The 17783-nt window shown below is 45.1% G+C and overlaps 1 protein-coding gene across 6 annotated transcripts in view; it reads right to left on the reverse strand.

Moving 5' to 3' along the window:
- The window catches only part of KDM1B (lysine demethylase 1B), a 28054-nt gene extending 13269 nt beyond the window's left edge, over positions 1-14785 (reverse strand). For 4 of the 6 annotated variants that reach the window (XM_078866988.1, XM_078866984.1, XM_078866989.1 and 1 more), the window contains exons 1-13: positions 14753-14785; positions 11181-11274; positions 10435-10525; positions 9983-10104; positions 8785-8874; positions 8238-8349; positions 6086-6202; positions 5458-5496; positions 5101-5302; positions 3277-3461; positions 2474-2650; positions 1578-1652; positions 839-976 (exon numbers count right to left, since the gene is read on the reverse strand). In XM_078866988.1, coding sequence (XP_078723114.1) covers positions 839-976; positions 1578-1652; positions 2474-2650; positions 3277-3461; positions 5101-5302; positions 5458-5496; positions 6086-6202; positions 8238-8349; positions 8785-8874; positions 9983-10104; positions 10435-10524 — 1347 coding nt within the window. In that variant the 5' untranslated portion in view covers position 10525; positions 11181-11274; positions 14753-14785. Of the gene's footprint in view, positions 1-838; positions 977-1577; positions 1653-2473; positions 2651-3276; positions 3462-5100; positions 5303-5457; positions 5497-6085; positions 6203-8237; positions 8350-8784; positions 8875-9982; positions 10105-10434; positions 10526-11180; positions 11275-13538; positions 13740-14730 lie in introns of those variants that run through there. The other 2 variants (XM_078866985.1, XM_078866987.1) reach the window with 2 other exon arrangements.
- Between the last annotated feature and the right edge of the window lie 2998 nt (positions 14786-17783).

Genomic DNA, 17783 nt, shown 5'->3' on the forward strand with positions numbered 1-17783 from the left:
CCTTATGCAATAATAACACGTAAAAAAATATAGGGGCACACCGTTACCGAGTGGGCTAAAATGAGAAATACAGTGCTGCCACGTCTAAAATATTCCCCTCCTGTACTGGAAAAGTGCAGCTAAAATTCTTGCACAATTGATGAATAAATATCATTTGTGGGCCGTTTTGAAATTGGGATGTCCCATGTGACCAGAGGACGCATAAATTCAAGTCGCTGGCTGTAGGTTCCCCCCGCTCCTGATATAAACGGAGACTCAATTCCATCCATTAGTCATGTAACGATTCACCCCCTCCACAATGCGATGAACTGTCACAATTCAGGGGCATGATTTTATGATATGCCATGAACTGGGATCATGGTTTGAGGAATTGATTCACAGATAAATTATGTTCTTGCCCTTGCGGTTCATGCATAACTTATGGTGATGTGAACCAATGCAGTCTATAGTGATATACATGTACATGAATCTGAATGAATTGATAAGTCGTTAAGATGCCACTATCCATAGCGAACAGCTTGAAACTCAATGTTGATATATTAGAATGCAGTGTATGGGAAAAATACAATAAAATCACAAATTGTTGGCGTAATACTGTGATATCAACTCATGAACCACGTTTTGTTTAATTTAAACACAAATGACCAATTACTTTGAAGTGCGTAATTTATACACCAATTATTTGTGATTCATTTACATTCGTAATTAACATATACATTTAGATGCGTTCACGTATCAAAACGTTCTGAGAAACAGCAACACATTTAAGTAAACAAGGTTCTTTTTTCACAACAAATTTTTCTGCTTCTCTATCTCCACACCCACTCCAACCCCTCACCTGTTCACACATGAGGCTGATCGGGTTATTGACACAGCCGTTGACAATCTGGGCCCCCCGTCCGACGGTAGTGCCCCCCAGCGAGCGGTCGTCCCACACGCGCCCCCCTATCCTCTCTCGGGCCTCAAGCACAATCACCTGGTTGCACACGGACAGACGCAGAGGGTCCTTCACATTTACTTATCTTCGCTCCAACACCACCAACCAAGCAATACATTACATGGGTCGTTTGGGACTGCTCTATGGACTCTGTCATGGACTGTGAAGGCCTATACACAGCAAGAGGAGTTATATCATTAATGGCCTCTTAACAACAGCTAGTCTGGGTCTAAGATTATGCCCCTAGGACAGGGTGCTTCAACTAAATTTTTTGACGAGCCCCATAATGAATTTAGTGTCCCGTGTACGAGCGCTAAGTCACGAGGTGTCATGATGTTAAAATATCTGTACATACGACCGCTCTTTTGTTCTTATTACCGGGTCTTTCACATTTATCTTGTTTATCTCACTTTCAACTCACTTATGTTGATCTCTTGTCTACAGCTCTATCTCTGTATTTTGCTTATCTATAATTTTTACATTATTTTTCTTCATACCTAAGCGAGCCGTAGCTCTCGGCCAAGCCTTAGCTTGGCGGGCCATTCAAAGAGTCCATGGGCCAGATGTGGCCCCTCAGGTGGCTAACTGAAGAACCCTGTCCAAACAAAAACCCCATGATCCAAAGCAAATTCGCTTTTACCTTGAGGCCAAAGTTATGAAGCTGCCGAGCAGCGGCAAGGCCTGCCGGACCGGCTCCAATAACCACCACGGAATTCTGTACAACATAACATACATAGCAAAATTATGTTCATCACACAAAGGCAACACTAAAGGATGCGCAAACAAATACAACGTTATATACTGGAGCTGAAGTCGCTGAGCTGTGAAAAAGCTCAATTGTTAAGAGGAACAGTCTCCCGGGCTTAATGGCATGAGTTTAAATCCCAACGAGGATCAAAGAAGAGTAGTTGCATTATGAAAAGGAAAATTGATACCATTGTAATAATAAAAAAATTGAACAATTTGCCACCTTTTGTCAATCGACTGCTGGACAGATGCCTCCCCACATTCGGCAAGCGGGTAGGATGCTGGTGATAACTGTAGCCGGGAATCAAACACGGGTTTCCGGTTCATAGGGCAGAGTGTTAAGTGATCCCACCATAAATACCAGTAATTTCCACTACTTGCCATGAACACCATCAGGACCACAATCGGATATGAACACCACCCATTGCTTATATGAGAAGTGCTAAAATAGCAAAAAAAAATTGGATGATGATTATTTTATCGCTGTCGCGGATGACGGTGCAATAAGTGATTTTAAAAATGGCAGCAGAGATGATGATGTATGTGACGATGATGATGAGGGGGATGATGATGATAACTGCCAAAGAAGGTGATAACGATGCTGACCACAAGCATTGTGGTTAATGCAGACATGATTCCTTGTAAAAGGCTTCAGTTTGGTGTTTTAACATCTTAACACCTGCTTTGTTGCCAGAAAAAAGGGGAAAAACCCTATTATCATATTTGGTACTGACAAAGGAGGTCCCATGATGACAGTGAGAGTGATGACCATATGGAGGGTGTGCCTGCCTTGCGGTAGTGTAACGGTAAGAGCGGGCGTCCCGGGTGTGCAGAGAGCAACCCGGTGTTGATGAGGCCCTTGCGCATGGCGAAGTGAAGGATGCCCTCCAGCTCCTGCATGCAGCGCACACGAATCAGGCCCCGTACCAGCAGGTGCTGCATGCACTTCTGCACCGTCAGGAATTCCTGCATGCACAGCGGGAGCATGCACACAACAACACACATTAACCATTACTCCAGCCCCTCCACTGGCTCCCAATGCAATCCCAGACAAATGTTAAGACTGCACTCGCCCATCGTCAAGATGCTTTATGAACTCGCCACTAACGACCTCTCCTCCTTCATCTCACTCTAATCCATACGCTAGCCCACCTCTCCCATCTCATCTCACTTTATTCTCCTCCATGCATTCTCCGCTCCAGCAACCAAGGCCTTCTATCAAATCCTCCAGTCAACCTTTTCTCAGCGGTAGGTAGCCCATTCCCCTTCTTGGTTCAGAATACAGTACAATGGCATTTTTTGTACTGCCTGTGTTATACTTGGTAGTCGCCCATCCAAGCATTATCAAGGCTCAACCATGCTTAGCTTCGGAGCCAATGAGTTTGAGCGCATTGCAGGTACTTGGTCATAGACCATGTTGAGGTATGTATTTTTTTTAACCCTTGATTTTGTACGTCTCTTTCTGTCACTTCTTGGCCGAGTGAATCCATGCATTCCATCATTTGGGTGAAGAATCAAATTTGCTGTCGGTGCATAATTTCGGCCAAAGTGAAGTGTGCAACGTTGAGGCAACCCATTCACGTAGGAATCACCTTGCAGTTGATGTTCCACAGCGCCAGGATGAGGTTGCGCAGTGCCAGGTACATGGTGGGGTCGCGTGAGAACTCTGGGAATTCATACAGCTCATCCAGTTCCATGACATCTGGCCGCACGCACAGGGCCTTGCCGCTCTCGTTGGGCTGGTAGAAGGGCTGGAAGTATGGGTTCAGGCCAGGCACTGGCAGCACAAAAAACATATACAGTCATACCTTGGTATACGGCCGCGTTGGAAAACGTCATATTTGGTATACGTCGTGTTTTGACGAGAAAAAAATGTCTTGGGATATGACGCCTTGCTTGTGATACGACGCGCTTGCTAGAACTTGTATGGGTCGGGATGAGTCACCGCGTACAGTACCCGCGTACACAATACTGTTACGGCTCTAACAAGGCAAAAACAAACTTCAATGGACAGGTTTTTAGTAAAACTCAAACCTGGTGAGCCTCAACCAGGTCCAAGTCAAGAAAAAAGACAGAAAAGAGAAAATGAAAAAACCCCAGAATTTCAGCTTCCTGAAGTTTTAATGGAAGGGGACTCTCCTTCAAAAAAAGAACATCTCCTCCTCCTCCCCTTCCTCACCATCATCCTCGTAGGCTATCAACTCCTCTCAACAAGGTAAAGTGATGTTAAATTTTATTTAAATTTATTTTAATTGATTTATGCATTTATTTTGATTTATGTATGCTTTTTAGTAATAAGTAGTGTCTACATTTTTTTTATACAACCCCATTAATGTATAATATGCCATATAAAATATCATTTCTTATACTCTGGAACGGATTATTTCCTTTCCCTTTATTTCTTATGGGAAAAATTCGTTTGGTATACGTCATTTTTGGGAAAATCCTACCTTCTGGAACGAATTAACGACATATACCGAGGTACCACTGGAGTGTACATGTACAGCTCTGCTGGATGAGGGCCTCTCCAAGCCATGCGGATCATAGAGTTGATATTTTTTGTTACCACATTTCATCATAATGGTTTCTGAGCACAAGCCCAAAGTATCAAAAATGACAAGCAATCAACAACAAATGGTACTATTAAGTGTGTTAAAGATGACATTCAAAACGTTACCTAGGATCTTTGGCATGATGGAGTGGAGCATAGATGTTGGATTACACAAGTACAGTACAACAATGCATTTTTCTGCACTGCTCTCTGATATACACATATGAGTCCCACTGTCTAAAGGCTATAACTAATGTCAAGCGCAGAAGTCGCCCATTACAGCACTATCTAGGCTCAAGCCTGCTTGGCTTTTGAGATCTGATGAGATCAGGTGCTATTCAGGCGATTTCCATATACTTTATGCAGAAACACAGTATTTCCAGATAAAAAAAATTCCCCTCTAGTGTCCGATTAGTGTGGCTAAAATGCTTGCAGTGACAGATAAATATTGTTTGCAGGCTGTTTCAAAATGGTAGGTCTCAGGTAGGCGTGGGCCGTATGAAATGAAATCACGGGCCATTCCTGACCTTTGGGCCATATGCTTCCCATCACTGGGTTAATGGGCTAGTCTTTTCACCTGCGTAGGTTATGCTAGGATAGTTCTCTCTTGGAGGTAATGTGCTCTAAGAAATCTGTGACATTATCCCAGGACATTAAAAGTCCAAGTTTCTGTCAGTTGCCTAATAATGCACCACTCAAGATAGTGTATTTACATGTCGTTCTCACCACTTCGGGTATGATGGGATCTTGTCCTACCCATGATATATCCCAGTTACTTTTCAGTTCAGAGGTGGCGACCCCATAGTGGGCAACTGTGTGAATGGTCGCATAGCCAGCAGCAGAGGTGTGGTGTGAGCATGAGCACCTGTGGTGTGTGGCACGGCATGCGAGTAGTTCTCGAGGCTGGTATATCGTGGCACCGAGCGCTCCGTGCCGGCGCATGCCGGGCTCATGCCTACGCAGTCCAGGTAGTAGGCCGAGAGGAAGGGAGCGGCGGGACTGTCCTTCAACAGCGGGGGCAGCAGCAGCATTGCAAACCAGCGCGGTTCGCTCACCTCGACCACCCTCTGCCAGCCACACAACAGAGACATGAGATCTCCGATATAAAAAGGATTTCAATGTATAATTGTAACATGTTTTAATAGTACTAAACTATTATACTCAATGTTCAATGCATGAATATTAATATTTGTAATGCTTGAGCTAAGCTTGTCAAACATACCGAGTCTTCTGGTGGGGCGCATGGATCAAAACCTTCATTCTGTGAACAAAAGAAAACAATGTTCCACACAGATGATCAAACCCACAACAACATCCATCCATACCAACGGTCGTACATCTACAGGCTTTTTATGCATCCACTGTACCTTGCGGTTATTGGCTGTTATTGGACTATTCTTCACCACGCTGGCCAGTGAGGGTCGGTGAAGGTGGAAAGTATCAAGTATAAAATAGTAGAATGGATTTTGCTGCACTACCCTCTGCTGACAACAGTCTTGTAACAGTGTAAAACACCTGCTTTATATGCACGGTAGTCGTCTGAACAAACACTTATCCAGGCTAAAGTCTACTAAGCTTCAGATATCTGACGAATTCCGGGTGATTTGGTAATAGGTATCAAACAATTAAGAGGGTTTAAATGCTCTGTTGGCACGACAGTATGTTCCCTTGTTTTGTAAAATGGAAAGAAAAACGAACAGCGTTAGCCTAAATCTGGACAGAGAGTACTGAAAATGTGACACGGAGGAAGGTTGGCACATGTTACAGCAAAGCTCAAAATGACGGAGAGTGCAGTAGCTTCATCATCGAGATGACAAATACCCAGCAATGACTAACGAATGCGTCCTTACCTTAATAGCGGAATTTACTTTCATGCCGCAGCAGTACGTCTGGGCGAGCTCGGTCGTAAGCATCACCTCTCGTGTGAGCTGCCTCCACTTGCCACAGCCCGGCTTAGTGCACTGCACCTGCACAAATGACAAGCACCGCACCCACCAATTTACTTAAGGACATTTTAACTGTTGGGATCTTTCATAGAGCAGCGCAACGCTGCCATGTTGGTGAATAGCCTGCGGTTTTTGTTGTCGGAGCTAGCTCGGAGACCCCTTTAAATGACCTCTGGTCCACACAGTAGGATGCAATCCTTTCCCACAAATAGTTGCATTCTCAGTCTGCAGATACAAATTTGTGTCAAATAAAATCTTATTAAATTGTTTTTTTTATGTGGCCATTGTGGCCAGACTGATACCATCAAATGACTACACATGAGAACGAAGTTTCATCACAAGTGTCTGTCCAGATTGTAACCCAAGAATTCAGCACTGTCAGTTCAGTGCTCGAGCGACCTAAAAAGATATTCAAAAATAAAACTGGGTGTAGTGATGCAAGCATTTAATCCCACAATTTAGGTGAAGTGATCTGTGGATCACTCATAAATTGAGGTGCCTGAAGAAGGCAGTACAGCAAGCAGGGTTCCAAGCTACAGAATGTGTGTGGAGCATTACAGGTATTGCCTTGACTTAAAGCTTTCGTGACTGCAAGAATTAATATTCTTTGGGTCTTTCGGTAAAGTCACGTAGATAGGTTCAAAGAAAAATAACAAAAAACTACGACGTTTCAATCACAACACAAGCGGTCGTCATCATGACGATCGAAACGTCGTAGTTTTTTGTTATTTTCTTTGAACCTATCTACGTGACTTTACCGAAAGACCCAAAGAATAGGTATTGACTTGTATATGTGGGTTTTTTCAAAAGTACTCAGGTTTCCACACCAAAAGAAAAAATACAAAAGTAATTGGCCAAAGTCCCAATGCCAAAGTGGCATGAAATATAACCTTGAGACTCAGTGAGACTTTCTTTGGTAAAAAAAATATTATTATTAAGCCCAAGTTTGCCCAACGATATGAAGCTATTAAAAAACACACAAGCAGATCTGAAATTGAAACATTTGAATGGAGCCATTCGGTCTGCAGATTCGCTGGAGAACCTATTTTTTAAATCCTCTATATTAAGTTCGCTTGCTTGCTTGCGTGCTTGCTTGCGTGCTTGCGTGCTTGCTTGCTTACGACCGTGTAAATCTTTTGGTCGTTTTTTAACCCACTTCCCGTGATCCAATCGAGCTGACATTTTCCACACAGACTCGTTGTGTGTGACAATTAATTTTCGTGAAAAAAAATTCCTAAATTTTACACAGTTTAGGGAAAACAAATTAAATATTTAATTACCAATTGCTCAATGGTGGCAGACAATCATCTGACCCATAGGTGGCAGCCATCTCAAGCCAGAGGACGAGAGGACTCTAGCCGCCACGCATAAAAAGGATTTATAGTGAAAAACTTTGTTTTTACGGGTTTACTTGTTTCATATGGTGGGGAGTTATCTCAAGTTTGTTGAGTAAGTAGATTACTTCAGGAGTAGCCTGGTGATGAACTAAAATGCTGCCAGCGAATGATAAAAATGGGCAGTGGTGATACGCTGTGGTCCATTGTTTGAGACTGGTGACCATAGTCGCACTGCAAGCTATTTCTTAATCAATGGAGAACTGAGAGCACCGAACACTCAATGCGATGATGATGCTGTGGCCTGGCTCATAAGTACGCAGACGCTAGTAGCAGTAGTCTATTCTCCTATGAAGCGGTAGTTGCATTCCTGAACAACACCGTGTTGTTAAAACATTGCATCATAATAAATAATATATTATATAGGGTAAAGTAAATCCGTGATAACAGGTGAGATGAGTATGCAAGCTGAATAAAGACGGAGGCGCGTGGGTAGTATCTAGAAGCATCCAGCAGCATCCTGTCTTGTGTGATGCTACACGGAGGCAACCTTATATCCGCTTATTCCTAATCGCGCGACGTAGTTCTGGTCACTCAATGCGTTATATCAAAATTGGCATCAGCGTGAGAAAAATGTGTTTCCTCAATTCGCGTGATGAAAACATGCGTTATAGGAAAACAGACAGTACGCATGCAACAATGCCCGCTGTGACGAGTCGTACCCAGTAGGGCAGCTGTTGATCAGCCATGAAGGCCTTGATGCTTGGTTCGCTCTTCCCATTCATGGTCCACACTCGCTTCCAGCTCGCGTAGCGCCCGTAGCCATCCTTGTGACTGCACATACGTATTTACACACAGGGCATGTATACGTTTTATCACCCGAGGGATTACACCGAGAGACAAAAATAGGAATGCGTGGATTAGAGAACATGTAAAAAAATACATACTGTCGACTGTTGAGAAAACCGAGTGAGTTTGGGCCGGACACGTTGGTAGAAGGGATCGTTGGCAAGCAAAAATAAAGATGGAGTGGCAGCCAAAGGAGGGAAACGTGTCCAACGGAATGTCCGACGTGAAGATGGAGGCCCTCATCCAGCAGCAGATTGACAATGGGTTGTATATGTGGATGTACTTCTTTAGATGTTATGCTCCATTTACATGGCTTGCTTTCGGAATTATTTAAATCAGCAATCCCATAAGCTGTCAAATTAAACGGCATAATGTCCGAGTTGTCTCGCCACAATGATCCTTAAACAATTCATGACCCACCTTCGATAGTGGTGGTCGAAGCACTCGTTGCAGAAATGCTCCCCGCATGACAGGTGATACCAGCGTGACGTGTAACCGTTCTTCGCACACCTGCACAAAACACGCAGACACGAATACACACGTGCTCTCAATTCAAGGCAGTCCCCCTTGCTTTGAATCACAGTTGCAGCAAATAAAACACAGCTATAACTTCAGCAGAAATTTCGGTCAAATTATATGCACGTAAAAGTTGGCCCCTTTTATCAATCCACTGATGGATGAGGGCTTCCCAATACAGTACAACCCCTCTTAACGACGGACATTGGGTCCACGAAACAGGTCGTTAAGTGATTTGGTTGTTAAGCGAATATAGGAAATACCTGTTAAAGGATTCATTCGTTCTGATAGCATCGTATGTTACTATATTTCACCCAAAAACGTACTTTATAATATTTAAACAATATATATTAATACATAAAGATACTGACTACATTATAAACACATAATATTAAAAGAAACATGGTTAATGCATTAATTCATATTTAATGTACCTACAACAGCCTGTCGTTAACAGGGGAATGTTCGGTAAGCTAACACATTGGGCTCTATGGAGGCTCACAATTAAGCGGTGAGTCGTTAACAGGGGTGGTCGTTAAGAGGGGTTCTACTGTACTGTGTCCATCATTGGGGTTATATTGAGAGCACAGATAGTGAAGCATAGATGTACAGTACAACACTATAGTGCATTGCCCTCTACTGCCCATCACGTAGCCCTGCGGCACTACGACAACCTTTTTTTGCAGGCTGATCACCTATCCAAGCACTACCCAGGTTCAGCTTCCGAAATCTAAAACAATCGGGTGCATTCCAGGTGATATGGTCAAAGGCTGAGTGCTCACCAGTGCAACATAGCAGAAGGCGGCACCTATAGTTCAACTATCACACAACGTATGATCAAGGCTGGCTTTCTGCAATCAGGGTTGGTGACAGTACCATGAGCGTACATAGACGGCAGGAGGGCAGCTACCTTCTCACCCCCCTCACCCCCACTAACGTTTGGGGACACGGACAATCCATGTAGCTGTGCTCCTTCAATTAATACAATTAATGGGCCCCATTAGTTACGCGGCACGAGAACCTATTGTTACACGTTAGCCGTGCCCACACCCACCCCCCTCCCACGACTTCAACATTGTTGTCATGCGCTGGGGTCACCCACCGCTCGCTGGCGCTCACGAAGCACACCGGCACGGTGACCATGCAGCCGACCTTCTCGCACTTGCGGTAGCGTTTCTCGTCATCCTCCTCGGGTTCCAGTCCTCCTGGCACCTTCTTTTTTATCTGCAAGCCGGGCGTGGTGGGCACAGAGATCACGTAGAACGTACCACAGATTGCGACGCTCGACAGACTTGCTGTAAGTGTTGCACTGCGTAACTGACGACTTTCCAACACTGAAGCGGTAGACTGACAATTTTTTAACTGTTTACCACTTACCTATTTTTCAAATCTAATCATACGGATTCATATAAAAATTGGTCGGGAAAAAAAGTGATGAAAAGGTATTTTGGGTTTAAAAATCAGTACAAGAAGAAAAGGGTTTAAATATCGGCAGGCTGACACTTAAATCGGTAGGGTTGGCAAATACGCAGCCATAACTGTGGGAATCATTACCTGCCGTCCTGAACTCCGCACCATGGAGTTTGCAGTGATCATCTCCAACACAACAGCTTTCCTTTTACCTCGTGGCCGGGCAGCAGCCATCCTGGCAAGGGAACACGCAGCATGGGCAATGCTTTTGTATGCTAATGGTGGCCAGACGGCAACCATGATACCAAGGAAACAGGCGGGACTAGGCAGGGAGGGGGTTACGTATGCTAATGTCGACTGATCAGCGAGCGTAAAATGAGGGATACAAAAGGCACGGGCAGCATAAGCTGTAATAACCACCGAGAGGTGACTATAATGCTGGCAAATGCATAGGAGCAAAGGGGTTGTTGATTAAGGTAGATTAAATGGGTTTGCAATCCATAAAAATACTAACTACTCTTATCTTGTAGATATGGCCTAAGCTGTTTGTCCGTGGCTATAAGGAGAAACACTTGAAAATCAGAGTCAGATATGCTCGAGCAATATTTGCAATAAAATATCAATCTTATATTGCAAATAACCAAAGTCATGATGCAGTAATGTCACTCAAGCATTTGTGAATGTGATTTTAAAGTAGTTACACATTCATGTTGGACAGCAAGAGGCACAGCCTAGGTGTGTATCACAAACAGCTATTTGTGCTTTGGGCTGGACCATCCTTTAGTCTATTCCCGAGGGGCCACAGTAACAATACGGACTTGCATGGTGTGATACGGGCTGTACAGAGAACGGTGAAAGGCACAAGATTGGCCACAATCACAGCAGCTTACCACTGTTAAGTAGGCTTGGTTGATTATCCCGTAGTGGACTGTGTGTGCTCGCCACTAAGCCAAAGGTTCGATTTCCACCGATGTCCAGAAATGTCTGCCGGAAGAATACCAACATGCACGCCCACTGTTAATACATAGCACTGTTTCTTCGACTACGCCGTTATCCACGGGATCCTTCTTTATAACTATGAGCATTCAAAATTCCCGGCACAGGCCACAAAACACGTGCAACGAAGGCTTGGAGATGGTCCCTAAGAGACCGCTCCTGCCACTTCACTTACCACACACGTTACCATCAATCCCTCACTTGAAACACAAGGTCATTTTTTACCAAGGTAATAAACCGTATTTAAAGACACCATGATGCTACTCTTAATGGAAAACGAAGATTTGAAAGATCACCACCTACATTTTTGAGCAGCCTCCTGAAGGGACTGCAGAACTAATTATTTGCCAACACCTTCCGTGACAATTCCCTGACATTATAACACGACACTCTACGGACTTTGAATTCTGAAAGGACATCACTTCACTTTGTGATAGGACTCCCATATCAAGTGTGGTACAGCCCTTTTGTGAATACACTGCTAGATGAGGGCCTCCCCATGCCTTTGCAGGTCATGAGGATTATTTGACTATACCTTAATAATGCTGGTTGGTGCGGGATGTTGAAGGTAAGCAGCAGAACACATTGTAAACATTCTATCGATTGGTTGGTACTACTCTCTAATGCCCACCACATAGCCCCACAAGCCTGATGACAACCTATTTGTGTATGGAGGTCACCCATCCAAGAGCTTTTCAGGTTGAATCGTGCTAAGCTTCTGAGTTCCTATCAAATTGGGTGCATTCCCCGGGAATTCTGTTCCAGGCAAATTGATGGCAATAAAGAAATAAAAATAATCTCCCATCTTGCCAGCGAAAACCCATTTTGCCTAAACCATATGTTCCTCTATATGGATGAACGCAGTTGACACACCCTGTGTGTATGGTCTACGTGAACTGTAAAGGAACCATTCAACTGCAAACATTCTACTGTTAGCCACTCCTTGTATGGGAAATCTGGAAAAACCGGCATGGCTTTTGGCGCCAATGGTCTGCGGTATTATCAAAAACATGCATTATCATATCGTTTGTTCTTCAAATCTTTATGACAATACAAAACAAAGTTTCAACCAGCGTTGTTTCCTGTCCTAGTTTTCCTAGGATGTCCTCATTTAGAGGTTATCCTGACAGTCTGTATGTATTACGGATATATTAAAAGTCTCAATTTGTCAGTTTCATAATGATTCACTGCTCAAGGCAACGCATTTACATGTCGTTCTTCCCTCTTCCGGTATTGTGAGATAGTCTTGTTCCAATGATATGTATCAGTTTTTTGTACGTCAAAGGTGACAACCCTCATTTTATCAAAGGGGTGGAGGAGTGGCACACTGGTGAGCGGACTGCACGACGAACCTCGCCACCTGAGTTTGATTCCCAGCCAGGGCTAATGTCAATAGTGATATCTGAACAGGTCCTCGGCACGTGGTTACAAATGCACATTGACCAGTGTGGCGAAATATGATTTCTCGAAATCCCATGACCAACACCGTGTGGCGGGGGGGGTCGTCATATAGCAGTGAATTGACAAAGGGCTGTAAAAAAAAGCCGTGAAGAACACTTTTTGGACTCCATGTGGCTTGTTTGTAAGAACAAGTCACGGACTCCCCTTAGCGATGAAGGCCTCTCCTCGACGTGCAGATCACGTGGGTTGTTTGACCAGAAAACGTTCACAATCCAGCAAATTAAAGAATCGAATCTGAAATTTTCCGAATTGTACGCAATACATGTGTATGAAAATCAACATGAGAAGTTTAAACTAAAAAAGAACGGAGCTGTGGTTTGGGCAATAATCAGTACCCGGAGTGCCTTACATTTCTAATATAATTACACTTGAGTCTAAAACAGCATACAATGAAGCATTAGGGCCTCACACATTTATTGTTATCTTGTGTCAAGAGTGCCTGAGATCTACCTATTTTCTCGCCCATCATATGCTGTAGAAGCAGTATTATGGACTTACTTATATACTAATCCTGCATCCCATCGGACAGTGGTGCATTAGATTTAGATTGTAACACTGCACCTGCTTAAACAACGGGGTCACGTTCCTTTTTCAGCCGTGGATGGACGAAAGGGCTGTAGATGCATTACTGTTTGTCCTTACCATCTTAAACCTACCTCTCTTCTCACCCATCATATGTTGGCGCAGCAATGCAATTATATGTACATTTGAACACACATCATCTGATAAAACATAAGGTCTCGTACACCTATTTCCCAGTGTCTGCTGTCATCATCGCCACAATCATGTACCTATTCTCGCGTACTATCTCTGGTTCAACAGCGCCTTGTATTTACATGTTGTGCCACTCGCTTAATGTAACACGAGTTCAATTACAGCTGTCTTCTCGTCCATCACCTGCTGACAGTAGCCTCGGACACACAGCACTGCAAGGTAGTACCCATTAGTGTACAACACAGTGCATGAACACAACACAAATGTATTATCCATAATGTTCCAACGCAAGCAATGACATAACATGCCACAGGCTCATTCACGGGTTAGCATCATTCCACAACACGTTGGCCATGGGTCGATACGCTGTTGGATGGAAGAGGCCTGCCCCAAAATCACCGTCACCTCTCGTGATCACCTCGTCGCTGCACACACGAGCTGAATTGATCGCTCCATCTCCGTGGTGGATGATAACTCTCAAACACGTCGTTCCACATCCCTCCTTGGCTTGCCAATGTCATCATCAACATCACCACCACCAACCCTTCCATAGGGCGACTTATGGTGGCACAAGGCCCCAATAGGGGCCATACATTTAGTAGGTACGCAAAAAATTACGTCAAAACTTGACCCCCCCCTCTCTCCCTGTACGCACGCAGACTTTATACACCCCCCCCCCCAGAATCCTATAGAACTGCCGCTATTTAATCCACGCAGAAACGATCAAGGATTAATAATATTAACGTGTTCAAGCAAACAGATAGTCCACACCGCCGGACTGTCTAACTCATTTGAAGGCCAATGTCGACAAATTATTATCGAGGCTTCACCACCCCCCCCCGCCCCCGTACATTGTCAATAGAGCCCCCCATTCGCAAGTGGGTTAAGCCCCCCACTCCCCCCTCAATGCGTACGTACTAAATGGATGGGCCCCTCACCATAACACTCACTTTTACTTCACTTGCCAAAACACAAACCGTGCGGGTTTAAAACATTTTTTTGTCGTTGTTGTAACAATTCGAAAGTCACGATTATTCCCCGCTTATTTTCTTTCTAAAACCAGCGTGCGTGAGGTTGTAAACCCAAGGCCCCCCCTCACAGCTGTTCGCACACGCGCGCGGGTACAGTGCAGCGGTGGTACAACGTTGATTGAGGCGGTGTCCACAACGCCGCCAGCCAGCGGCAGCGCCACGCACACCGCCTCGGACGAGGGTGGGAAATTATCTGAGGGTTTAAGATGTTTGGCTACTGCTGCTGCTGCGTCCTTACCCGCGCCTCCTTGATTCCTTACCTCGGCTTAAACGTCGAGCTCAGCGCCCCCCACACACCCAAGTGGCCCCGCCCCCTCCCACCAACTGGCCCCCCCCCTCCACCAAGTGGCCCGCCCCCTCCATCAAGTGGCCCGCCCCCCCCACCAAGTGGCCCCGCCCCCTCCACCAAGTGCCCCCCCCCACACACCCAAGTGGCCCCCCCTCCACCAAGTGACCCGCCCCCTCCACCAAGTGCCCCCTCCCACACACCCAAGTGGCCCCGCCCCCTCCCACCAACTGGCCCGCCCCCTCCACCAACTAGCCCGCCCCCTCCACCAAGTGGCCCGCCCCCTCCACCAAGTGGCCCCGCCCCCTCCACCAAGTGCCCCCCCCACACACCCAAGTGCCCCCCCCCTCCACCAAGTGACCCGCCCCCTCCACCAAGTGACCCGCCCCCTCCACCAAGTGGCCCGCCCCCTCCACCAAGTGACCCGCCCCCTCCACCAAGTGCCCCCCCCCCTCCACCAAGTGGCCCGCCCCTTTCCACCAAGTGGCCCGCCCCCTCCCACCAAGTGGCCCGCCCCCTCCACAAAGTGGCCCGCCCCTTCCCACCAAGTGACCCGCCCCCTCCACCAAGTGGCCCGCCCCCTCCACCAAGTGACCCGCCCCCTCCACCAAGTGCCCCCCCCCTCCACCAAGTGGCCCGCCCCTTTCCACCAAGTGGCCCGCCCCCTCCCACCAAATGGCCCGCTCCCTCCACAAAGTGGCCCGCCCCTTCCCACCAAGTGACCCGCCCCCTCCACCAAGTGGCCCGCCCCTTTTAGTGACGTCACCTGTCGGTCCCTCCCACCTCAACTCCGCGGATGTTGCCGGATCGGAGGCGGTTTTACCTCTGGCCGGCGTTATTCAAATTACAAGCGGTGTCGAATTGATTCTAGATTTGAATCTTTCGTGACTGCAAGGATTCATACTCTTTGGTTTTTTCGGTAAAGTCACGTAGGTAAAAAATAAAATAAATTGAAACTAGATTTGAATCTTTCGTGACTGCAAGGATTTATACTCTTTGGTTTTTTCGGTAAAGTCACGTAGGTAAAAATTTAAATAAATTGAAACTAGATTTGAATCTTTCGTGACTGCAAGGATTCATACTATTTGGGTTTTTCGGTAAAGTCACGTAGGTAAAAAATAAAATAAATGAAAACTAAATTTGAAGCTTTGCAAGGATTCATACTCTTTGGTTTTTTCGGTAAAGTCCATTTATTTAATTTATATTTTTACCTACGTGACTTTACCGAAAAAAACAAAGAATAGTGTCAACTTAATCGAAACTCTCAAAAACTCAAAAGAGTTTAGACTCACAAGACGTGTATTGTCTGAGTGCAACGAATCCATTGTGGTGTCACGGAGTTCCTAGGAGGGGTCCGTTTAAAAACCATGGCAAGTGTTTATTGTCGATTTAAAGCTTTCGCGACTGCAGGGATTCATCTTCTTGGTTCTTTTGGTAAAGTCACGTAGAAGGGAAATAATAAAATAAAACATAATAAAATACAATTCTCACGACGTTTCGGCCACAACGCAAGCAGCCATCCTCAGGTGAAGAACAGGTCTGTCCGAGAGACAGCATCTGAATGAACACCACCAAGCTTGGCAGCGTATATTTAAGCTGGGTTAGAGGAGGAGGGCGCCTTGACAAAGGAATTTGTATATCAACAGAGGAATTTAGCATATTTATGGAAAATGCAGATATGGGACAAGTAGTGACTAATCTCATATCTGTGTCCTCTGGTCGAGCACCAATTGGGTCGAGGCTCAAAAGAAAGCCGTCCCTTGGTGTGGACCAATCAGTTTCAAGGACAATGCATATATTATCATCGTGTTTTTTGTTTGCATTTGACTGCAGGTATTGTGGTTAATGCAGACATGAATCCTTGTAAAAAGGTTTCAGTTTTGTTGCCAGAAAAAGGGGGAAAACCCTATTATATTTTGGTACTGGCAAAGGAGGTCCAATGATGCTATACTTTGTATTATATTCAATAAGTAACTGAAGTTTTGATTTCTTTTTGGTGTCTTAATGTGGAATTTTGATGGACAAAATTATTTTTTAGGAAACCAAATGGGGGAAAAAATAAATTACAAGATAACCAAGTCATATGTTAGTGTAGATGAAATGGTATGTGCAGAGAACAGTGTAAGTGGTAGAGTCAACATGTAGAGGCAATGATCCAGCAGTGAATGGAGCATGGCGATATTAACGCTCCTGTGGGGACACAGTCACTTGAAGTTCAACACATACATGTAGTGTCAGACTTCACCATATCGTATTAACTTTATTATTTATATAAGGCAGCCTGCACAAACAGTACATTATGCATGCTTTTTTGCATCTATACAGAATCGTCATCATGTGGAGTTCAACATAATTCAGAACCAAATTGATTAATGGAAGCAGAATTGCAATTCATAATTTTATTTATGGTATAAAAAAAATCATTAAGACCATTATTTATCCAGGAAAACCTATTTTCAGGAGGCCCTTACATTGGGATGTTTGCCAAATTCCAATATTGCATGTTAGACATGTGGAAGGGAAACCAGTGCTGAAAGAAAACCCCACCTATAAGGAGATAAAACAGAAACCTCCACACAGATTGATTAAATCCACTTGCAGTACTGCCATCACCTAATTTCATCGTAGCCCAGCGGGTTCGAGAGTGATCCACCATTGCCTCCGAAGTGTTTGACGGCAGGTGTACACCACCATGCCCGGCTCAATTATATTTACATGTAGACCAGAAGAAAATCTTAGGATATTTTTATTAAATGACTAGCATAAGTACCCGGCGTTGCCCGGGTGAAAAATATATTTCTTAATAACCTTACATATATACACAGATGGGCTGCTACCCCTGCCCCCCCCCAGCCACGATCTCCTGGGCAACTGTGCAGAAATATGTACGGCCTATAGTGTGGTGGGGTGTCGAGGCCTAGTACCGTGCAGAGCCTCCGGCCTCGCCTAAATTGCCCACCCGGCTGAGGCTGGGTACAGGGGCCGTTACCACCCCCCCCCCCCCC

This window comes from Lampetra fluviatilis, chromosome 23 (genome assembly GCF_964198595.1).
Source record: "Lampetra fluviatilis chromosome 23, kcLamFluv1.1, whole genome shotgun sequence".
Lineage (NCBI taxonomy): Eukaryota > Metazoa > Chordata > Hyperoartia > Petromyzontiformes > Petromyzontidae > Lampetra > Lampetra fluviatilis.